The sequence below is a fragment of the Manis pentadactyla genome, chromosome 1 (assembly GCF_030020395.1).
Source record: "Manis pentadactyla isolate mManPen7 chromosome 1, mManPen7.hap1, whole genome shotgun sequence".
In the NCBI taxonomy this organism is placed as follows: Eukaryota; Metazoa; Chordata; class Mammalia; order Pholidota; family Manidae; genus Manis; species Manis pentadactyla.
Genome location: NC_080019.1, coordinates 4,681,306 through 4,706,583, shown reverse-complemented (window position 1 = coordinate 4,706,583; position 25,278 = coordinate 4,681,306). Strand labels below are relative to the sequence as shown.

Genomic DNA, 25,278 nt, shown 5'->3' with positions numbered 1-25,278 from the left:
AGACTTGTATTTAATCTAACTCTTTATGAAGATCATATGGCTTATTTACAAGGGATGTTTGTGATCATCTCAGCCACCAAGCTTCAATAACTTAGGGACAGAGATATGCTGGCTGCCCCAACTGACTTCCAAGAGTTCTTAATTCAGGGTCCTCAGTTCTCTAAAATTGATCCCATTAAGCTATTGCTTACAGAACTTTAATGTGCAAACGCATCCTCTTAAGATTCTGACTCAGTGGGTCTGTGGTGGCTGCTGCCTGCATTTCCTACGAGTTCCCAGGTAATGCTCACGGTGCTGGCTCACAAACCGCACTTAGAGAAGCCAAGTATCAAGTTACTGTCTAACAGTGTAATTTCCACTAGGAGGGTGGGTAAATAAAAATTTATTTCTGAACATAGGATATGATTTAAATGTATATATGGAAAATAAAAATGTATCTATAATGTCATGGTTTTTTTAAAATTAGATACTTTCAGAAAAGTTGTAGACTACTTTGGAAGATTGGACATTTTGGTCAATAATGCTGGAGTGAATAATGAGAAAAACTGGGAAAAAACTCTGCAGATTAATCTGGTAAGTGATGTAAGCCATGTTTATTGCCTAATATTATTTAATGCAATGAAGTTTTTAAAGGAAAAAAGGTTCTTATATTCATGAAAACAATACGATGACCTGCAGTATAAGAAAAAGGAAGTTACAGAAAGCTAGAAAAAATCAATTCCTTTTACAAATGGGAGGACAGTTGAGACTTTTAGTCATGAAAATAAATCTGTTTTAAAATATTGAAGGAAAATGCAAAAAAATAAAAACATAGTTTATTGCATAACCTAGGAGTTGACAAATTATGACCACTGGCCACACTACACTACCGCCTGTTTTTGTATGACCTGCAAGTGAAAAATAGGTTTTACCTTTTTTAGTGGTTGAAAAATGTAAAAAGAAGAATATGAAATACATGAATATAAGAAATTCAAATTTCAGTTTCTATAAAGTTTTATTGGAATGCAGCCACAGTCACCTATTTACATATTGTCTGTGGGTACTTTCATGCAAAGGTGGCAGAGTTGAATAATTGTAACAAAAATTACGAGCAATTGGCTATGATGGGTGGTGCCTAAAATATTTACTCTCTGACTCTTTACAAAGGAAAAATTGCCAATCCCTGGCTTAATATATTTATTAAAAAAAATCAGTTTAATTCCAGGAATACATAGAAAACAAGGTTAACATGACTGTGGGACTTGGCAATTATGAAGATTTTTATCCTCGAAGTCGGTGTGTGGCATGTTTGTAATTTCCATGATGCTGGATGATTAGTCACTTTTTACTTAGATTTCAAAAATGTAGAATTAGGAAATAAAACATATTTTTTATCCATTGTATCACAATGGTTATCCCATTTTATAAACACATGGGTTCAGTAAAACTCAAACCTTAGCTGAAGCAAAACATGAGAGCCAGGCTGTGCACAGGCTCCCCCTGTCTTGGTTAAGGCCCTTCTGACCCATCTTGCAGACCAGGCACGTGAAGGTACAGAGGGGCCACTCGTGTGTGAACAAGCACACAGGGACTGGCCCCTACCTCATGATTTCCTCCTATGAGATTATAAACTCCTTAAAAACAGGAACTGTGGTAGGTGTTTCTCTGTTGCTCTCCCAGTAATCGACACAGTATCTTGAAGATAGTGCTTAGGCAAATGTTTGACTTGAATGAACAGTCCCATGAGTAATTGAGCTGCAGTAGCTCGATGGGATTAATTCTCTGCCTCACAAAAGAGGTAAATCTGTAAGCACCGCTTTGAGAAGGGTACAGGGCTGCTCTTCAGACTTGACAGATGGGTTTTAGCAACTCTTTAACCAACAACCAGAAGTACTATTTTAAAGTACAAACACCCTCCTTCCAGTTCTTCTAAAAATTTTCTCAAGTATTCTCATTATATTTTAAAATTACTTTAGAACCTATTTGTCAAGTTTCCTTCAAAATGCTTCTGGGATGTGCATGTGTGTGTGTGTGTGTGCACTTAGAGACCTGAAAACTGCATTTCCTGAGTTGAGGCAATTTTATGATTTTTCTCCTACTTTAAGCTTGTAATGTAGTGAAATAAAATGAAATGCTTTTCCATTAATCATACTTAAGTCTTGAGGCTAAATCTTTATCATGGTGCAGCAACATTTAATACACCATTGAATTTGCTTAATGAATATGTAACTTAATTTTATATTTGTATCTGTAAGTTTGTTTTGTTAAAAAATGTCTATTTGGTTTGGATGTCAATTATTCTTTGCTTTTACCTTTTTGATCTGTCAGTTTTTGAACACAATGTAGTCAGATCTAAAATCACAAATGTCAGATTGCCTGTCTCCTTCAGTATTTTTGTCAGTTTGTACTCTGTATTCTAAACTTCTAATATTTGAAGCATAAATTGCTGGTGATTATAATTATATTGATCTTTGATTTTTTTTTAAGTTGTTCCCCCATTTGCAATCTGTGATGTTTTTGATCCATTCTGTATTTCCAGGTATAAAATTGGTACCCTATCTTTCTTCTGGTTCACCTTTGTCTATGTATGCATTTTTATATCACTTTATTTGGAAAATATAAGTAACCTTTTTTTGTTAAATTTGTCTCTTGCTGGCAGTCTCCTGTAAGATCTTTTAAATCACAGCTGGGAACATCCACTTTTATATTTGTGAATTTAAGCCATTTATATTTATTTTTGTGAGTCTATTAGGATTTATTTCTTCCACTTCAGTTTATATTTTATGTTTACTGAGTTTTCTTTTTGCTTTTATTCTTTTTCCATTATTTACTTTAATTCCATTGGATAGCTTTAGTTTTCTTCTACTGGTATAAAACTACAGTTTATTAGTCTTAGGTGATTACTTCTGACTTGCTTATGAACCATACTTCTTTACATCTTTTGGTTGCCAGAGTAAATGTGTGTGTGTGTGTGTGTGTGCGTGTGTGTGTGTGTGTGTGTGTGTACAACCAATTAGGAACTGCAGGAATTTTTAAGAGTATGTCCCTCTTGGAAAACCACATAAAGTGACAAGTTTTTTATTTTTAATCAACATGCTAGTGAAAAGGCACAAACCACCCAGCAACTTCCTTCCTTTAGCACTGTACTGATACCTTTAATAGTTTCATCAGTCATATCTACAGATATTTTACAGATAAAGGGCATTAAGATATAAAGTTCCTATATTCAGTGCATTCATAATAGACTCCATAATGTCTCTTCTTGGAGAAATCAGCTATTCCGAAACAGGATGCAGTGATTACAGTTAGCACAGAGAAACATGAGAAGGGACCACCACAAAGATGAATAGTCAGATTCTCTCTCGCTATCCAGCTGAGAGGGTGTGTTTGCTTTAAGGTAGCCTAGGTGAATAAACACCTGCTCCAGGCTGGAAAGCGCCTGCCTCGTCTGCAAACAGACAGTTCTGGAAGACCAGGAAACGTTGCCGACCCCTCTGGTCCCAGCTCACCCTCCTGGAGCCTTCCGCACTGAGGTCCAGCTGCCCTTTATTTTTCTTCAGACTCTGCTGACATAGGCCGCTCCTTAGTTTAATTCCAGAGATTGATGGCATTAATTTAATTTTACAAGGAGAAAACAAAGTATAACCTTTGTTACCCAAATATGACTTAAAAGAATGCTATTTCCTCTCCTACCTTACAACACCCACTGCAAGAGTAGATTAGAGTCTGACCGATCATTGGCCTTCCGACTTCATTATCTCTTAGTGTAATGCAAATATTTGTGTGTGGTGTATATAATACATTTTTTTAAAACTCTGATCTGGATGTAATTTACCTTCTTATACAATTCCACGTGTTTTATTTCGCATGTTTTTTTCATGTTCATGTCCATGACAGAGAATAGCTGCTTACTTAGAGGACCTCACAGGTTATCTCTCCTTCTTCTGAAACCTTACACAATATATTTATATCATTCTGGTAGGGGTTGCCAATTTTTAAACTTTATGAGCAGTATTTTTATACAGGTATTATTTATGCTAGCATACCATAAGCCCTTTCACGGCAGAAAACTACTGTTTGGGGTACAGATTAAGTGTTCACTATTTATTGGATAAATAAATTGTCCTTCTATGATATTCAGCATGCATGGATATTCATGTCCGTGTCTGAATACAATGTTTGGATGATTTCCTAATCCATCGGTGTTGCTCACCAGTACCACTTTTACTCCTTACCAGACTCACCTCTTATTCTTCACTCTGTAGAGCTCACCACTCTCTCCACACAAGAGGCACATTAAATCTCTTCCCAGTTTTGTTTTTCTTTTAGGCTGTTCTGTGCTTCCTCCTCTGTCTCAAGCCACCTCAGCAGCCTCATGTATAGCTGAGCTGCTCAGAGCTCACTAGGAATGTTCAGGAAAAAAAATGAGTCTTCACACAATTATCAAAGGTTACTCTGGCAATTGGGCTGAGGTAGACTTATTGGTAAGACTATTCTGTAATGTATTTGTTACTTTCTGAAGCTTTGATGAGCTTAAGTAATTCATTCCCACTCAGGTGGGACTTACAATTTAATTTGGATACATAACTAACATGTATTGAATCCTTTAGTATATTCAGATAAAAATTAAACAAAATAGGGGGCTATTGCTGAGGTTTTTTTCCTCCAAAGTACAAGAATGGACTAAAGATTTGCACTGGAAAGGGTATGCATTTAGAACTAGTCAAAAGTAGATTTTAGTCCTGAGTCTAGAATTCATGAACTTTTGTTTCATTCTCTGATCATGAATTTCCCAGTTTGTGAAAGGATGAAGTCAGTGTCCTTACCCGTAAAGGTGGTTAAGCTTAAATAAACCATAATTGGTATAAGGGATCCATCACAGAGCTACTGCATAGTATTCACTCAAGAAATTGCACTTCTCCTTGAGTATAAAAACCTACATTTTCTTCATTCTCACGGCCTCATTTGTATATGAGGTGGGTTCCTCTTCGCTTCTCTGTCTCTATTTAATAAAGAGCTGAAACAATAGATAGAAACATCATTGTCAAATGTACTCCCATTTCTTGGGCCCCAAGGATGTTGATTATAAGTTAAATTAGCAACTACTTTCTGTTATTGCTACTCTATAATATCTAATGATCCAGTTGAACTATTGTAGTTAGGCAAAGTTTGCTAAATTATAAGTAGCTTCTGCAAGGAGGAAAACAATACTATTTACAGCCTAACAAGCAAAAATGGAAAAAAGATTGAACACAGAAAAAAAAATGATGAAAAAGAATTTGAGAAAAACATGCTCATCTCTATTAGCGTTCCTTGAATATTGGGCTGGAGAAAGAAAAGAAACCTGACAGGTGAGGTTCATGATTTAGATGACATATATGTATTTTTTAAATTACAGTGTAACACAAAAACCCTAAATAAACGAAAAGGAAGCCCAGAGCAGAGGGAGATGAGATAAGGGAAATGACACATTAGGAAATTTTAGCAGCAAATACACATACACACATGCATGATATAAGTCATAGGAACATACATACATGTGTGTGTTACAGGAGGACCTGGTGTAATAAGAAGAGTTAAGCAGATAAACTATTTATCCTTTTATCTTCATTACTGGAGAATTATTCCCACTATAGGGAAATTTATGAGAGTTAAGTTACAGCATGCTTTAATTAGTGAAAAAAGTAATTTAAGATTCGGTATACAACATAATTACAATTTTTGTATTTCATTTAAACATTGTCCCTTCATAACCAAAAATATTGAGTAAGCATGTGTTAATTAGATAACTTTGTCAATAATTGAACTTTTATTTACTTTCACTATGTGAAATTAGATACAGGTTTTTTGTTTTTGAGAGTCAAATACAAAATTTTAACTACCTTTACAAAGTGGACTGAAATAATACTATAGATTCCAGCTATTTTGTGTTTGTAGTTACATGTCTGTAATTTTCATTTCCTTTTTCTCTAGATGCTTGATATTATAATGACCAAATCTATAAGGTATATATAAACATTGCTGAAGGACAAAAATGTATATTTAGAATATTAACAGGACACACTTTTTCTATGGTTTTCTAAAAATTCTCTGACTATATTCCCTGGGATAAGGAAGAGCTTGTTATAACAAAGGAAGAGAAGTGAAAATATCACATATGCACAGCTAAGCATTTGACCTTGTCTTGTAGATTTATCTCAAGAATGCTTCTATCTGAAAAGTTACTCAGTTCTTAACCAGTAATGGATGGGAAAATGATCCTTTGTCCCTCTTCACAAAGACCTGGACATAAATCTTGCTTTTTAAAGAACTTAAAAATAAAGCTCTAACATTTCCAAATTTTCTGTCTGGCCGCGACTTGTAGATGTTGAAAACACAAAAGCCAGGGTGTCAGCAAAGCTGTAAATACCTGAGAATAAAAGCATAGCGTCAATATGCATAAACAGAAGTTCTGTTCAGACTTGCTAGAGACTTGGACAGAAATTAACAGACTCTGAGTGCACTAATTCCAGCCATCTACATTTTTTTTCTTCTTATATAAACCATTAATGTTCTGTTTTTTCCCTTTTAAAGAGAGTCAGCTGGAGATTTTGCTCATTCTCTTTTAAGAGTCCTTTTACCAAGTTGACACCTGGCATAAGTGAATAGAATCCTCAATTTACTTTTTTATCCTAGAACTACCATTAGGGAAAGAGGCAACTCTGAATGCCAGTTAAGAAAACACCAAAAGGACTTTTTAAAATTGAAAAAAGGTTAAACACACACACACACACACACACACACACACACACACACACACACACACACACACACCCTTAGTTCTAGGCTGATTATATTTTATAGCCTCTTCTTTACAGTATTGTGAAGAGTGAAAAGAGTAGGAATTAAGACATCAAAAGAAAGATTTCACCTTTTCAAAGTCTGTGTTGGAAGAGAAAGGAATTCTTAAATCGAAAAGGGAAAATAAGGTTTCAGATATAAGTAGCGTATCCCAAGTTGGTTTTGGTAGTGCTGAATTCTTAAATGTTAGAGCAAAATAGAAAAGATGCCTACCCACCTTCAAGACGACGTCACGAAGCAGAGGAAACCACGGAAAGAGGAGCCGCAAGACAATGAGCAAGACAGAGGGACGGACGACACTGAAGAGCGTGCGTGTCCTGGCGACAGAGAGTCCCCCGCGCGAGCTGGGTTAAACAGTGACGTGATCTCGCACAACGCAGAGTTCAGGATTGCTTTATGATGCAGCCCAGTGGTACCCTCAGGACCATTTCTTCTCCTGTCTCCCAGCTGCCATCCTTCCTGGTGGTTTATCTTAAGGATGCTGGCAGTGTAACTGTTCATCCAGCCATCGCACCCATACAAAGCAGTGGGGAAAAATGGAAGGGTGGGTAATGTAATCATTTCTCTCTAGTTTTATTAAGAGCAAAGAAAATGATCCCTCCCGCCACCCCTCCCCAGCCTGGACCCCACCTGCTGCCGACCGCTCCTCAGGTCTCACTGACAACATGGGGCACGTGTCCGCCCCCAAACCAGGCACTGGCAAGGAGCGTGGGGTTTCCAGGGCTGCCAGGTGAATCACTGTCTGCACTAAAGATGGGGAGATCATCTTCCTCTGGTTTCCATGGGGAAGGTAGACACAAATGCAAATTTGAATTTTTTTTTTATTAGGAAAAAAAAGCAAAACAAGGAAATGAAGACTGTGCAGGAAATCAAGGGTATCCCTTATTATACATTCCAAAATCCAAGAGAATTAAACAGAACAGGTGAATGTCGAATATCTGGACATGAGAACCACATGCTCAGAGGGGTGAATACCTTTTGCATCCACTATTTAGAAAAGAAAAAGAACATACAGAATTCTTGAAGATGCTGGGAATGAAGTGAAAGTAACCAAACAATACTGGAATACAACCTTTATCCTAACATCTCAGGTTGGGCAACTAAGAGAAGTGAAGTTTTGCAGAGATGTGATAAGCTCCCCAAGCTCAGGCAAACAAGAGAATCCAGTCAATGACTAGCTTTGAAAACGAACATCCACTTCAACGCCTTTCTCTGATGTGTTTGCAGAAATCTCCCGAGGTGTATGGAACAGCAACAAATACTTCAGTGTCTGACTACATGAGAAAGCATAATGACTGTGTTGCTTTCCCCGTTTCTGTCCCTGGCTTAGGCTTCTGTTATCAGCGGAACCTATCTTGGTTTGGATTATATGAGCAAACAGAACGGAGGGGAAGGCGGCATCATCATCAATATGTCGTCCTTAGCAGGTAAGGACAATTACTATGTTAACAGCAATTTCTATTGGTAATTTGGATCACAAAAGTAAATCTTCAGAGTATATTTAGTGTCAACTCAGGTTTGAAATGGAAAGTGTGTGTTTTGTTTTATTTTATTTGTCCTCTGGCTCTGGGATTTTCTGTTGCCTAATATCGGAAGGTTGAACCATATGTTTATTTCTCTTATTCTGAAGTGTGATTTTTCAAGCTACCTTACTGCAGTACTATTTGTTAAAAATGTGTCTATAATGTGTTCCCAGAGTTACTGGTTTTCAAAGGCTGTTGTGTGACTCCTGAGCAGAAAGCACCTTTGACAACATAAAAAGTACTAAAATGAAGCTAAGGTGTCACTACTGTGCGACTTCAGTGAGTGTACAATTTTAAATATGGCAAAAATAGTAGTTGGGATATACTGTGGCTGGGTGATGGGGGCCAAACTCTGCCTTCTCAGGGCTGGAGCACCGCATCCAGAGTTGTACATGTCGGTGACAGCCTCCTGCAAGCAAAGGAAGCCCCCCTCCCCACAATGGTTGAGGCCCAGGTGTTTAAAAACTAGGTTGAACAAAGAGAAGCAATGGTGGGAAAGTAACTGAAATGTGTGCCCAGGTAAAGGAAGTTACTCTAACGAGCTGTGTACACATTTCTCTCCGCTTGACTCCTGTCTCGGGTGATAAGAATGTTTCTTTCCTCCTGGGATAAGGAGGGCGTCTTTTACATGGGAGTTTAATCTTCTGCTTTCTGGAAGAAAAGGGGAGCTCAGAGTCCCCTTCTCACACTTGCTCTGTGCCAGCCTTCAATGCTAAACTGCCGTGAAAAATAGATCCCAATGTGCAGTGGCTTAAATAGAGTATACACTTGTTCCTCACTCCTATATGAGCCCGGGGCGATATTCTGCCGTGAAGGACCTCTCCTGTATGCAGTCCCAGGAAAACCAGCTCTCAGGAGCACTTCCACACGGGCTTCCAAGGTTACACTGGCCCTGGTGGACAACTTCCTCGCCAACAGAAGGAGAAAGAGAACATTGAGAGGCACAAGTGCCTTTCTAAGCCCCACAACGGCACGCCTCATCTCTGCTCGGGCTCCAGTACAGAATTTCATCTCCTGGCAACCCTAACTACCAGGGAGCCCGGGCATGTAGTCTAGCCATGTACCAAAGGGAAGAATGGATTTCAGTGGGCAGCTAATACCTTGGCCACAATAAGCAATCCAACTACATTTTATTCAGAGCAGTAGGATTTGGTATCAGCTGATAGCATGTTACTGCTTAGTAGCTAAAAATGTTCCTTTTGGCAGGAACTTTTGGCTCAACCTAGACTGATGATCGGCTTGTAACATTCTAGAAAAATATCATCAATGGTTCGCGAATCGTTCCAGTGAAATTGTGGAGTTTTAGAAGTCTGATCAATACTGACAGCAAGTCTAAATCATTCGTGTCCAAAGACAGTGAGACGTTCTTCAGCTCTCTGGCTGGTGTCTGTTAGTGTGGTAATTTCAGAGGAAATTACAATAGACCCATGATCTGGGTTGCTTAAGACACAATGACATCCCTAAAGTCACTACAGACCTAATCCTATAAAATGTGCAGGGTAATCTGGTGATTTTTTCCTAGTGTGGCATCAGCTTATAAATCATTTCAATTCTAAGGATACAATAAAAGGTAATAATGCAGATAATACTTAAGGGATATTTGGACCCAGAGAGGACCAGATTATAGATTCTGGGAGACTAGGACCCTACAGACTGAATTCACGCTATTATAAAATAAAATCACAAGAAAAAAACACTTAGAAATCCTGGGATGGCAATCAAGAGACAATTCCATGGATTCCCTCGCCACTAGCAGAGCTCGCAAAGCCTGGAGGAACACGAGCACAGTGCAGGGAGCCCCGCGCCCTGTCCCACCGGGGCACCTGTGTCATCCTCAGGAGGGCTGGAAGGCCTCGGGGCTGGATCAATTCAGGACGCTCTGGGAGAGATTCTGCACCCTAAGAGGAGGCTAACTCGCCCCAAGGAGCATGAGTAGAGAACTGCAGTGTAGTATTGCCTTTTCTCTAATAACAACATTTAAATATATACTAACAAGTAGCACTCACTGAGGACTCGCTGCTCACGTGGTATTTTAAACACTGTGTACATATTATCTCATTTAAACGTCTCTGTTAAGTAGCTTCTTTTATCTCCATTTTGCAGATGAGGAAGCCCAGGTAGGAGAATTTAAGTGACTTGCACAAGTTTACATGGCGAGGAAGCAGTAAAACTGGGATTTACATGCAAACAGCCTGATACAAGGCCCCGTTTGCCTTTACCACCAGATTATCTCTGCTATTTTGAGTTTGTCTGTCAATCATTTCTCCATCCATGTCTATTTTCGCCTAACTATGAAGTAAAAGGGACTGAATTCCTATGACCTGAGTCAGCCGGCAGGATTCGTAGCACCTCCAAGCCCCCTGGGAACCGCTCGAGCCTCCGGACTATGTCACTAAACCTTTGGGGACATCTTGAGCTTTTGGCCCCCTTGGCACACTTATTAAAGCCCTGAAAACATCTGGGGAGCTCCCCAAGGTCTCAAGTCAAAACACGCCATTGAGAAGAGCCGCCTTAAGGGTTACAGCTGGGCATCTACTTTGCCTTCTGGGCCAAGGGCTTGATTTAACCCAGTCCCCAAGCCTGGGTGTTAATTCTCTTTTTATTTATCTTAGAGCCAATGCATGGAACCCTGTGTGGATCTTTGTCTAGTTAGGCAGATAAAGCAGTGAAAGGTGATAAAGATAAGATGGTTGTGAATTATTTTCCTGGGCCCCTTACAATTGAATGAATATCGCAGCACGCCAGACCGTTCTTCCCCGCCGGCGGGGTGTCTCTGTTTACCTCAGTTAGTGAATCTTTGCCGTTTCTATGAGATTTGGAACCTTCATCCTTACAAACGGAGGTGCCCTTCCTCCCTAGTGCCCGACCACATCTGGTGCACTTACAGTTTCCTGCTCCCCTGCCTGGACAGCCCCTGCGAGCTCGCCCCCCACCCAGAGCATTGTCCCTAAGGTGCCCCCATCTCAGAACCTATTGTCATATATTTTATCCACTCTCACCAAGAGCTGGGATTCTTCCCATAAAGAGATGACTTAGATAAAAATCCAGGATTTTATAGCAGGAGAAGAAGATGAGGGAGGACGTCCCAGGCCTCACACCTCCCTCAGAAATGCTGCCAGCAGTGTCACACCCTGGACGCCACAGCGGACTGGCCGAGGCCGGAGGCCCAGGAGGGCTTGGAGGGTTTACCAGGCTCACAGCACTTCTCCCCCCCGTGTGTTAAGCACAACTGACAAAGCTGTAGGGAAAGGGTTTCGAGCACCTGCTCCCTCCGGGTTTTCCAAACTCGTTCCTCTCGGACTCCTGAGAGCCCGCTTGCCCCTGCTGCCAGCCCTGCTGAAGGACTGGCTGCGGCACCGTCCGGCCCGGCCTCGCTGGGACTCGGGAGGCCTTCGCTGCCGGCGGGGCCCGGAGCCGGCACGCTGGTCTGGGCAGGGAAGTTAATGAGTAATGGCCGCTGACGCAGACCGAGTATCCAAGACAGTCAGTGAGTGTCCCACGCAGAGGAGCCGTCGCAGGGCCGAGTGACGCCTCGGCCTGCGGAGTGGCGGCTGTGCTCCGGGCGGGGGCTGCACAAGTTGTTCCGATCGCCGCCCACCACTCTTCTGCAGGAGCTTTTGTCAACCATCATCCCGTGAGACCTGCACTCATGTGGCCACATCCGTCCTTACCTACTAAAAACAGTAAAAGTTGGAGGGAACGCCAGGGAAGAGTGAAGTCTGCTTTAATGTAGATAATTACACACTTGCTCCCGTGACAGTCAGGTTCGCTTCTTGTATACATAGTGGCTTCAAACAGTGGGAAGGACAAAGCAGTTTGGCACAGGAGTGGGAATCTGCCCAGCAATCCCGCTCCCACGTGCCCGTGCGCTAAGCCACAGAGGCCTGGGTATGCACTGGGGGCGTCCTGTGCATCTCTAAGCCACGTCACTCCGTGGCTTTTGTGAGCAGGGCCATGAAAGTCTTACTCTGAGTTAAAAACAGGAGAGTCTCAAGAATATACTTGTAAATCAAAGAATTTGTCTTAGCATATCTTCAACACAATACGCACTTGAGCTATAAATTTTACCTAAATGAATATAATTAGCTTGCAGTTTGTGTTAAGGTGACAGTGCTAAAGTGGCCACAGTAAGTAACGAATGCAAGTTAGTCAAACCCTTGTTGAGCATTTGCATAGAGGAAATGGAGACATATAGGTAACTAGACCAAGTTGCTACCCCAAGAACTGTATGACAGTATCTCTTACTGTTGTGACAGAACTAAATAATTAGCATGATACAGTCTAAGCAGAAACATACAATGGGGTTGCAAGGCATTGGGATCCCCATGGCCTGAAGAGCAGTAGTTAGACTGGAATGTCACAACAGACCAGAAATTTCAGGTGAGTTAAAACACTGGTCACCTTCCGTCAACTCCAGGCCGAATGGAGAAATCACGTAGTACCACCGTCTGCAACGGTTATTTTTTGGAAGGGGGCCGAACATATTTTGCAACTGCCAAGTTCTAGGCATTGTGATAAATGATTGCCTATGTGATGTCACACTTAACTCTTAAAAGTCCCTACAGTGGAGGTCAGTTCAATTATCTCCAACTTATAGCTGAACAATTGGTCTCAAATAGGTGGCATAACTTGGAAAATGTAGGGAGAATTTGTAGTATAGTAAATCGATTTTATTTTGCTATATTTTAGTGTGCATCCTGGAATGGCTGAGCCTGCATTATCTGGATCTTAATTGGTCAGATGCCAGCGGTTAAGTATCTGTGAACCCCCTGTCTTGTTTAGTACTGGCAAAATAAGTCATGGTGTCCATTTTGCTGTTTTATGGCTTAAACTTACTAAGAAGACACAGACTACAAGGAAATAGTAGATCAAGCTTACATATGTATAAATCAGTCTTTTGAGAAAGACAAAAGATTTAGGGAATCCTGAAAGATTACTAGGATGTGAACAGTCTTCTGGGATTTAACGTGCATAGACATTCCCCAGGGGCTTTGTTCAGATGCACGTCCTGACTTGGCAGGTGTGGGGTGGGGTCCTAAAAATCTGATGCTCATTCTTGGACCCCGCTTCGAGCAGCCAGCCTCTAGCAGTCTTGGGATGCTCTCTGAGTGTGATGTGGAGACACTCTGCAAAGCTCATGCTTCCTCTGATCATAGCATGAGCAAAGACTGGACTTGTAAGGAGGATTTTGGTGGAACATAAGAAGCAACTTTCTGAGAATTAACAAGAGTTAATTCTCAAGGAAGTTACCTTTCCAGAAAGACTTTTATTATAGGTGATGTAGAGGTTTTATGAAAGCTTATCTCACTTTTCATGTCACGTCACACTTCAAAACCTGATCCGTTAATGGCAAACATGAGGCCGAGGGGGGGGAAGCATCAGATAAGATGTCCTGTTATGAGGAGAGTCACAGTCGTGACTGTGGGTGGCTTTCTGCGTGAACAGGGATAAGTAGATGCTTGTTAGTTCTCCCTTTTCCTTCATTTTAGAGAAAGCATGGTTAAAAACAGGAAGATGGGGACACAAAAAACGAAAAAAGTTTTTTCGATTGTGAAGAAAATAAGAGGGCTTCACTGCCTGCTTTTTGGCGCAGCTGCTGATTATCAAGTTTATTATGTAGGTTCTCAATTGATTTTCCTCAGTTGAATTTCTTGAACATTTCTGTCTAGTGTGTTGTATATGATTTCTATCCATTTAAAGGAAAATATGTTTGGTGATTCAGTACAATTGCCCTGTCTGAAGAGACGTCAGTTTTTTGCCCAGAATATTTTTGAGCTTTTTACCTTCTATGTGATGTAGAAATGAAAGGTGTTTGTTGTAAATATGGGTAGAAAGAATATTAAGGACAGAAGAACTAATGTGGAAATGGAAATGTATTGTTTTACACGACTTCCTTGTTTAATCTGTAATTGCATGTGTAATTTTAAGATATTAATTTTTTTTATAATTATCTTATTGGTCAATGGCCATTTGGTGTTACTCTCCTGAGTGGTTGTAGAAAATACTTCTCTGTTTTGTGGGTCAAGTTTCTCCCTCTACTGGTATTTTTTTCTAAATCTACAGTTATGACAGATACAAACCTGCTACTAAATAGACATGTTCTATTTGGAAGAGAACCATTTTGTAATTCTGTAAGTCACCTTGCATAGTGCTGGCCCCAGAATAAGTATTGCAAAATCCATTCTTAACTCTTTTAATATCAGGAATCCTTTTTTAAGCACAGATAAGAGATTTCTTACAACGCTGAACAAAGGACATTTCTTTATAGGCTGTTCTCATTGTCACAAGCTTTTATTTTGTTGCTGATCTTAAATCCTTTAAAACAAAATAATGCCCCTGTGCCTATGGGAATTACTTTGAAAGATTCCAACTACCCAAAGTAATTCCAGCAACTGGCCCTGTGGCCATCACACTGGCAGAACCCCCTGAAGCTGGAAGGGGTAACTGGCTGTTCAGCTGAAGAAGTCCTACCCGACCCCTGCCCCAGGAGTCCCTCCACACAGTTCAGTAGACTATATAGTCAATACCCCTTCCTTATACTTTGTTCTTGAAAGGTTCTTAATGAAACAATAGCAAATAGTCATGCTTAGAATGGTCCAGGCACTGTTTCAGGTATTTTATGTAAATGAGCTCATTCAGGACGTCCTGTAGCTGCCGCTGGTCACTCCAGCTCAAGAAGAAAGACACTGCGGTCACAGTGGCCACCCCTCCTAAGGCAGCGTGGCTCGTTCTGCCGGATGCAGCAGCATTTGAGCTCAGCCGATCTGGCACCCAAACCCCAAACCACTGTGTCCTTCTTGACAAATTCAGTTGAAAGGTCAGTTTTAAGTGGTTAAATATTGTTAAGAAATAACCCTCTGCTAAAAATGGCAGTCCTCCACTGACTCTACTTGAAACATGCTTTTATTATGTTTGGCACTTAATTGGTACCAAGCACAAATTTTAGAAAGAATTCACTTCTATAAAACCTTTTGAATTAACACACGCTCTATTTTAAGGAAAGAAAAAGAATGGGAAATGTGGCAATAAGTAACCCAAAGCTCCCTCTATGGGGCTCGAGACAGAGTAAGTGATCTTGGCTGGATATCTGGAATTTAAATTTGATAATCTCGCATGTGTATGAGAGACAGAGAGGAAGAGAGAGGGAGGGAGAGGGAGAGAAAGGCGTTGAGAGAATAAATTTCATCCACAGGCGTGGACAAGGCCTCCTCGGGCAGGGGGAGGCACAGAGAAGCCGAGAGAGCCAGGGGCTGCCCTGCGGTTCTCCGGCATATTTATGGTCCGGACAAGGAGGAGGGGTCAGCAAGGCACAGGGACAAGAAGCTGCCAGTGGGCGTGAGGCAGAGGGACACCAGTGCAAAAGGGAAGTGTTTTGAGGGAGGCATAATTGACTGTGTCAGTTGCTTCTGGATGGAAACAAGCAAGATGGAAAGAAGAAATTTAGCCCTAGCAAGATGCGCGTCATTGAAAACCACTGTGAGATGTTCCGGCGCCGTCAGATGAAGGCCCCCTCAGAGTGAGGCCTGGAGCAAATGGGAGGGAGGAGAACAGAGACTATGGACCTATTAAGTCTTTTGAGTACTTTTTTGTTGTGAAGAGAAATGGAGTGGTAGCTGGAGAAAGATGGGAGACCAGGAGAGGCACTACTTTTGGGCAAGTGATGTGGTGCACGTTCCTACCTCTAGAGAGGGATTCGCATCTGATCCTCACTTGATAACAGTGGCCCCTGAGGCTTCTTAAAATACTTCCATCCGTACTTTCTGTGACGCATACTTCCCTTGTTTTCTTCCTACTTCACTGCTTCAGCCTTCTCGGTCTCGTTTGCTTGGCCATCCTCTTTCAGAGAAGGTTGCCATGTACAGTTGTGCAGGCTGTAAACTGCAGGAACTTCTAAGGGCACAATTTACACCAAGCATCGTGTGAGTGGTTTCCCCGGAGTCATACCATACACGCCCTGCCCAGTTCTGTGTGCTGACCCTGATTACTGGCCTCAGAACACATTTTTATTTGAAATATATAGAAACAATGTTATGTTGGTGTTGGGGTTTAAGGCGGGAGTAGGAGTATAGCTGACCAGTACGGAAGCCGCACCACAGCTGCAATATTATTACGCTAGTAAAGGAAAAGTGAGTCTTGAGACCCAATAGAAAATGTTGAATTTCTGAAATATTTCCAACCCGATTTATGTCATTAACAAAAAGAGAAGCAAAGGCCTTTCTGCCTCCATTTAGCCTCCCTTCTCAAAACAGCAAACCAAGGTAGAGGTGGTACAAGTTCCACAATAACTTGCCTAAATGAAATAACTGGAAAACAGAATTCTCTTTATTTGTAATATCTCCAAACTGGGGACAGCCCACATGTCTATCAATGGGCGAACGCCTATGCGACTGATAGGTGTATCCTTACAGCGGAATCCAATTCATAAAAAAGAAAAAGAAATGGGCTATTGATACCTACTGTGACATGGATGAATCTCCCAGAGGCTATGCTGAGTGGAAGAAGTCAGAGTTTACCCTGTGTGGTTACATTTCCATAAATCAAAAAGGCAAACTTGTCTCTAGTGGCACGAAGCAGGTCAGAGGTGGCCCAGGGGGAGGGGAGAAGCAGAAGGCAGGGGTGGTAAAGGGGCAGGAGGAAAGCTTTAGGGTGATGGATATGTTCATTATCTTGATTGTGGTCGTGGTTTCGTGGGTGTATACATATGTCAAAACTTATCAAAACTGTACACTTTAAATATATGCAGTTTATTGCATGTCAATCACACCACCGTAGAGCCGTACAAAAAACAGAAGCAGAGACCCAAGGATGCTTGATTTCTGAATGTCTGAAATTGATTGAGCCCAGCTTTGATCTAATATCAGGAATCAAATGCAAAGCAAGGGCAAAAGTTTTGCAGGTTTGTCGCCAAATGCCACTAGAATGCTACAGTAGGGCTCCCGCGTCCAAGTGCCCCTTGAACTATGCAAACAAATTCTTTCCAATTCAGCCATTTGGAAGCCTTACAAAATGTAGAATATACTTTTAAAAATCCAGATTTAAAAACTGATAACGCTGCCTTCTGGTAGTACTGACAATTCCAACCTCTAAAGGAAAGTTTATGCTTTGTACTGGCTTTTGAAATAGAAGAAACCTAACAGTATTTGATTTATTTCTCTTCTGTGACACTTTAAACCAGCTTGGGTTCAGACGTTCAAGACCTCCACATTAGGAACAAAAATGCACTGCAAACACAGCGTTCTTGCATTTTTTTTGTGGCCGTGTCCACCAGTTTCTCTCTGATGAAGGTTCACTTTGCATTTGTGCCGTCTGTGACCTTTGTCTCATAAACATTTCAGGAGAAGGTAAACCGGGAACTAAGAGTAAAACAAGCAGCATCAGCATCTGGCTCCACTTTTTTTATTTCCTTTACTGAGAACTCCTAATACACCTGTGTACCCATGGAGGCGTCATAAATTCTTTTTGACTGACACTGACGAACCTCATTAACTTACACATTTTTACTTAACCTAAAAAAACAAGAGGAGAACCAGGTTACAGTACTTTGAGCTCATTGGGTGGACACACCAAGTGTGCTCTACCCTCCTTGGGGATTTAAACTGCTCTTGAGCAAACAAACTTTATAAATGAGACCTGGAAGGCACCCAGGGAGTGGTTACGGTCTGCATTTATTGGTGGACTTTGGCACAGCGCACTTAACTGATGGGTGGTGGTGGACGAGTTGGCTGGGTGGAGATGGGCATGCCTCTGCAGAATACTTCAGTATTATTAGCATGACATTGGATATTAATGGCATTATACTAATCAACGATTGCTTGTTCTTGACTCAGAGAAATCACAAATTTAAAAAATGTCCACACTAGTTAATTCAAGAAGTTAGTTAAAAGCCAAAATATAAAACCAGCTCGATTTAAGAAGTTTCACTGTTGATTAGATAGAGACAATCGATCGACAATTGTGAAAAAAAGGTTGATGGTAATAGTCACTACAGGAAAAGGGAATGGTTTTTGTTTTGTTTTGTTTTGTTTTCTTTGTGGAGGTTGGGCCAGAAAGTAGGGAGGAAAAGATCATATATCTGCTCCAATACTACTTTTTCTCCAGGCTGTGAATTTAATCATATTTTTGAACACTTACTACCATGTAAATGTGGAAAATTAAACCAATCCTAAAATTGCTAGAAGTCCATTGTTGAGTATGTAGTTATGAAAGTTAATAAAATAGGACCCTACATTTTTTATCTCTGGTTTTCATTTCCTAAGTCACAGGGCAAGAGATCTAGGCCTCTACTAAGATCAAAACCAAAAGAAGTTACTTTTAATTTTCTTAAACCTGAGGAGGCATCATTCAGTACAACTGTTACCAAGGAAAAAAGCACCCATCTGTAGAGAAGGCAAATAATACGCACACTTATCTACAGAGAAGACAAGTAATAATCTCTAAATCTCACTTAAGCAACTTAAACTCCTTCACCCATTTGGAAATCTTACAAAATGCAAAATATACCCTCTTTACAATTCAGACTTACAAACTGAAAATTAGATGGTAATTTACTGGATTTAATGATGATTCTCTTTGTGTTTTAAATAAGAGTGACCTCTGGACAGAAAAATTTACATATCATTTGTGGACAGCATCCCTCGGCTGTTACTTAGCTCCCCTAAATTCTGGATAGTATAGTAGAGATCATGGGAGGAATAAACTGTGCTGAGACTAGTGATTTTTACAAAGTTATCTGGTGATCATCTTAGTGTATTTTCTAGAATGACCTTAAAATGCAACAGGCAGAAATTATTCATCTGCATAGCAATTATAGGGTTTGTCTGCTTATTTCTTAATAAAATTGTTTAAACTTTTTATTTGTTTGTTTCAGGGCTCATGCCTGTTGCACAACAGCCAGTTTATTGTGCTTCAAAGCACGGTATAATTGGATTCACGCGCTCAGCAGCGGTGAGGATGTAACAGCCACAATGTCTCTTTTTCTCTCTCTACATATAGGAAACATGTGCTCTATAAAGTAAAGGGAAATAAATTCAGAATTCAATACATCTGGGTTAAAGATAGAGAAATAAATTATACTTCAATCTATATTATAAAACATCATCTTCAATCACGTCAAGGACCAAATAGAATAGATCATTGTAAAATGAAGTAGATTCTAAACACAGATGTGTTATTGAGAAATAATCCTAAGGATAAATAATGGGGAGATAGTCTGTCTTTTTAAAATCAGCTCCAAATTTTAAAATGGTTAACTTCAGGCCTCCTTGAATAAAGTATGCGGTATGCCCCAGACATTGCATCACAGGAGGTAGGACAAAAAAGGGTAAGAGCCTGGGGCATGGCAGCAGGGGTGGGGCTGGTGTTGACTTGATGGAGTAGGGAAGGACAGTGTGTCATCCTCGGGTGGAAGGTGTGCAGAGCTTAGAAAAATATTTTAGACCTGGTCGACCACATGCATTGACAGCATGAACTAAGAATGCTTGCCTTTTCATAGTAATCGAAAAAAACAAAAAGGCAGCTTGTATGGAGCCCAAGGTGCAAGGGAAAGTAAGGGGCGTTAACTGGAGACAGAAACAGAAGCCAGGCCAAAATCGGCTTCTGCGCTGTGGTAATGAGCTTGGACTTCATTTTAAGTGCAGCCATCGATGGGTCTTTATGCACAGGAGTGACAAGATCCCACCCGTTTTATGAAGACCATTCTGGCTGCTCATCAGAGAACTATTAGGATAAGTGTGCAAGAGGAAAGAACAGTTGGGCAAGGTGATTTCTGCCGTGGCCAGACCAGGTGAGACCAAGAGAGCAGGCAGATGAAGAAGAAATGATTAATAACAGAAGAAATACTAGGGATAGAGAACACGGATGTATGAATGTTACTGTTCAATCAGAAAGGAAGATAAGCAGCTTTCACACTCTTTATTTAAATTCATTAGAAATTTGTATCTGCAAAGACTTCTCTCCAATTCAGCTTTTAATGACAGCCTAAAGTTATTACAAAGCAGAGTAAATCTTAAAGACCAGCAATGATGTATTTACAGTTAGAAGACTGGAAACTTATACAGCCAGTTATTATTATTATGGTAGATGTGTTCTATAAAATCACTTGCAAACACTGAATTAGAAAATACTGGATTACTGCTCCTAAAGGAAATGCAGGGTTAAGTTCCTGTGAGCCTCTGGTCACGTTTTGATCAATCGGTGCATAACCTAGAGTAGCATAATGTATATTTCTATCTAATGAGAAAATGACAAAACAAAAATGAGAAAAACGTAGACCAACTATATGGCGAAAGGACATTTGTTTACAGTGTAAGTGCTGAAACAAAAAGAAGCATTTCACAACATCTACACCAGACAACTCAAATTTCTCATTGCTCTGTGCTTGTCCACAGTGCCTCTGAAAACTCCACGCTGTTGATTTTTAGGGTTTTGAATATATTTGAGCAACTAAGCAAATGGATTTCACAAGTAATTGACTACAGTTTGTTTTACAAAGAAAACCAATACATCAAAAATGAAGGCAAAGAATGTGTTAGTCTGAAAATATTTAAACTGTCTTCCAGATGGTGATTATTAAGAGTATCTCACGAATCAATTAAAGTCCTAAAACTTTCCACTAACAATGCTTTTTAAATACATATTCTATTAGACAGCCCTAATCTTGAAAGAAAACCTGGGATATTAATTCTAAGCCTCCGCTTCTTACCTCCGGGTCCCTGCAGAGTTCAGGAGGTAAGAGCAACTTAGATAATCAAGCATTTTCAGGAGTTGCCCAGTAAGAGTGATTTTTTTAAAAAGTTGATTGGCTGAGGCTTTCAGGAATTAATTCAGTGCTTTAGATATATATTCTTGTACTTGTTACCAGGCAAGCTTAACGTTTCATTGTTATAGAGCTAGGAGAATATCTACCTAATGTTTTTCACATTGGAGTCTTTCAAACAGCTTTAATTATCAACTTGTCCTATGTTAATGCATTTATAAAACTACTGAAACCTGCAACCTTTTATTTCTAATCGGCAGATGGCTGCTAATCTTATGAACAGTGGTGTGAGGCTGAATGCCATTTGCCCTGGCTTTGTTAACACGCCCATCCTTAAATCCATTGAAAAAGAAGAAAACATGGGACAATATATAGAATATACAGGTCCTATCAAGGATATGATGAAATTCTACGGAATTTTGGAGTAAGTAAAATTATACCTACCTTTCTGTATCTGATGGAACAAACTTCTATCTAGTACTATCTAGACAAAAGCAGCAGAAAGGGAAAAAAATGTGTACTTTTGGGAAACTAATGCAAGCTTCCAAGTTTTGGTTTGGCAAGCTCTCTGAAAGGAAAATGTTCTCTGCGTGTCTGAGTAGAATGTTTATATACATTATGAGTTCTTCTTTAAAATATAAACAATGCATCATTACCTTCAGCCATATCATATGCATTTTTTTAAAGGTAATGTTTAGTTACCTTTGGAAGAAGCAGTGATACCTTATCTACTAAATTCCCCAGGCGATATTCACATATTCCCTTTGGGAAATGTCACACAGCCTCCTAACTTGAACTGTTTTCACAAGGAACAGTTGATGGACACACACGTTTGGTAAACAATGTCTGAGTTAGAGCAGTTGGAGTCTCACAGGGCAGATTCAGAGATCCCGCACTGAAGGAATCAGACCATCTGGGGTAAGTCCCGGGGCCACCACTCAGCCCGAACTGAGCTGTCGACCTTTACATACTTCAATTTTCTCACCTGTAAAATAAGGATGATGCTAAAACTTCAGGTATTTTTACATAATAATAATAACGTATTGTTAACGAATACGTTAATAATACATGTTAGGTACTTATAACAGCCAACAGATAAATAATAGATGTTCAATAAATATTAGCTATAATTCCTCACATTTCTACTTTAATGAACGTTTCATTCAGAGAGATCTAAGACCTGAAAAAATAAGGATGAGAAAATAATCATTTCCTCAATGTAAAAAAATAAATACAGATTTACAAACTCTTCCCGTCATAGTGATAGAAAGCTGAGCCTGGCGGTACACCACTCAATTTATTATGTAATTTAGTGGATGCCTAATTGCATAAAAAATGGAGGTAGAAATAGCTTCATGGTGTACATTTCCCCATTATGTATGAAAAGTAGCAGATTCTTCAGAAGAACTCGGGGTGAAGTGATCATTACGCCTCCTCTCTAGTTTTTAAAACACCTGTGTTTCCCTTTGTTTCCAGCCCATCGGTGATTGCCAATGGATTAATAGCACTTATTGAGGATGATGCTTTAAATGGCGCTATTATGAAGATCACAACGTCTAAGGGAATTCACTTTCAAGACTATGACGCGACCCCAATCCAGGCACAAACCCAGTGAACGTCTGACGGTACCGGCCTTAACCGAGAACAAGCACAGACGACTTATCCTGAGACAGTATCTTCACTTGAACATGGCTTCTTAAATGAAGTGCTATCATTTGAAGCTTTCCTTCATGCATTTGGTATTTTCTTTTGAGTGATTAGTTAAAAAAAATATGTGGATTAAAAAAAATTAGGAACTATCAAAAATATGAAGGCCTGACACCAAAGCGAAATTTTGATCTTTAGAGTCTAGGTAACGATCAAAACAAAGACTCCTCAAGGAATATGCTGCTTTTCAGAAAATGTATTTAAATTTGTGGTTCCTAAATATTCGTGTTTTTCAGAACATCATGTTAAAGGAGATACTTGAATTATTTAAACCAAGCCAGATGTAAAGAACTCATTTTGTTTCTATGTTCTTACTCTGCACGAGGGAAGCTACTTACAATGGCAAATGTTTAGTAACAAGAATTTTGCTTATATGCCATCTTTCAGCTGAACATTTCAGCTCTTTAAAGATGTGGCGTATTTGGGGGCCAGTAGTTAAGGAATAAATTGCAGTGTGAATATATCCCAAATGAAAAGTCTGATTATGGAAAAATGACAGAAAGTAACTCGCTGAGATGCCGGTCTCCATGCTGCCCCCCCCGCTAGGAAAAACATTTTTCTCTTTGCTTACTGTAAGAAATTTAATTTTCCCCAAAGATCTCAGGAATGGAACTTTTAATGGTATAGCAGAAAGGATAGTTAGCATTCCTAAATGTTATATGTCACATATACTCATTAAGAAAAAACAGAATCCAAATGTCACTTTTTTTCAGATTACTTCTTTGTTTACTTGTACCAATTTCAAAAATGCCTCCCTTTTGATAAACCCTTTTTCTACTCTCCAGAAGTTACTTAGTGTTCTCTGTATAGCTATGGAGGGGGAGAAACCAGTTTTCACAGCCTCAATTGTAAATATTTTTGTGTGCACAAAGTCATAATAACCAGAGGTAAAAGTGACTGTGATCTTTTCCCTGTCAGGTATTTTACGGTTCGACCATTATATGCACCTGCTTCGGCTAACATTATTTGCAAGCAATAATTAATGCTACTAATAGTGAAAGCACAAGATTTCCAAAGCAACTGTCTCCTCAGAAATATTGTATAAGTGACTCACTCTGCCTGCTAAGTCCAGGGTTCCCAGTTTAATTTCAATCCTACGGTGTGAGATTGAAAAGGATTTTCTAGAGACAGTGGAGTGTTGCCACATCCTGCTCTGTTTTAATTCTGCCAGAAATCAATTGCCTTTGCCTTGAAGGACTTATTTGCATATGAATAACTGTTGTCTAGAGTGTCACCGAATGTATTTGAAAAACAATGAGAAATAAACATCAGTGAACCTCTGATGGAAATAAGTTGTAATAAAGCACACACGTGTCCATACAAGTGGCAGTAACCAATCCATGGATAAGACACAGGTGGAGTATCGCATATCTTACATGATTTTCCTATTGTAATGTTCACAGCAACAGCTAAAACTTTTTATTTATGGACAATTTTTTGTGCTGGGAGACTTCAGTCTTGTGCTTTGAATTGTTGTTTTTTTCATATCAATAAACTATGCAGACATTTAAAATCAAATACTGAGTGCAACTGAAAAAAAATTCTATTAGGTATTTTAAAACCTTATTTTACATTAAAATTTATATTGTAAATTTTTAATGGCTTTAAATAAATCTATAGTATTATGATATCTCTATAAAGTGGTTGAGAAAAATTAATATTAAATGGGGCAGGGGAGCCTTAGTTTCCTTAACTGTATTTTTCAGGGACATTCCTAATTTAAATAAAGTGTGTTTTTTTCAAATATACTTTTCTTAATACATGAAATAGGGATCCCAGAAGCAAAACTAAAAATATGTGGATGTTAAAAAAAGATTAAGACTTAACAACATTGACATGTCCAGCAAACTTAATTTTCTCATATAAAAATGCTGTTAGATACTTGTAGTACCATTTAAAATACAAGTGATTATGTGATTTCTGTCTATTTTTGCTCTGTGTTTGTAAATTTAGGATCCTGAAAAGGTCTGTAAATGTAAATTTTTAATAAAATTCACATTATTTCACATACGAACTATCATTTGAAGGATAGCTTCTTTCTTACATTAGAATTTCAAAAGGCAGGGCTACCAGTGCCTGGGAAAGGCGACTGGATCCAGCGTCACGGAAGCGGACACCAGTCTGCCGGCTCTTTCCTCCAGGAGAGGCAGCCTCCCTCCTCCTAGTTCTCTCCACCGACAGCTTCCAGGATCTACACCCTGATCCTCACCAGCTTCCCGTCTGGCAGATGAACTTGTTTTTATCAACAGAACCCAGGGGCGTTGCTTAAATTATGTACCATTGACTGAGACAGTTCCCTGTGGGTAGAGCAATGACCATTCTGCTTGGGCAGAACCAGGGGATGTGCCTCCCCCGGAGGTTGTAGAAGGAGTGATGGGGACAGGAGAGGTGGGCAGGAGACTGACCTGAACCCTCTGGACTAAGACAAGGAGAGGACTGGTTTCCCAGAGGAAAATTAGGGTGCCACTACCAGAA

The 25,278-nt window shown here is 39.9% G+C and overlaps 1 protein-coding gene across 3 annotated transcripts in view; it reads left to right on the top strand.

Annotated features, from left to right (window-relative positions):
* The window catches only part of HPGD (15-hydroxyprostaglandin dehydrogenase), a 28,178-nt gene extending 3,361 nt beyond the window's left edge, over positions 1–24,817 (top strand). Inside the window, exons 3-7 of one of the 3 annotated variants that reach the window (XM_036889184.2) lie at positions 467–573; positions 8,150–8,246; positions 19,210–19,286; positions 21,357–21,520; positions 22,573–24,817. In XM_036889184.2, coding sequence (XP_036745079.1) covers positions 467–573; positions 8,150–8,246; positions 19,210–19,286; positions 21,357–21,520; positions 22,573–22,711 — 584 coding nt within the window. In that variant the 3' untranslated portion in view covers positions 22,712–24,817. Of the gene's footprint in view, positions 1–466; positions 574–8,149; positions 8,247–10,445; positions 15,186–19,209; positions 19,287–21,356; positions 21,521–22,572 lie in introns of those variants that run through there. The other 2 variants (XM_036889186.2, XM_036889185.2) reach the window with 2 other exon arrangements.
* Positions 24,818–25,278: the final 461 nt, after the last annotated feature.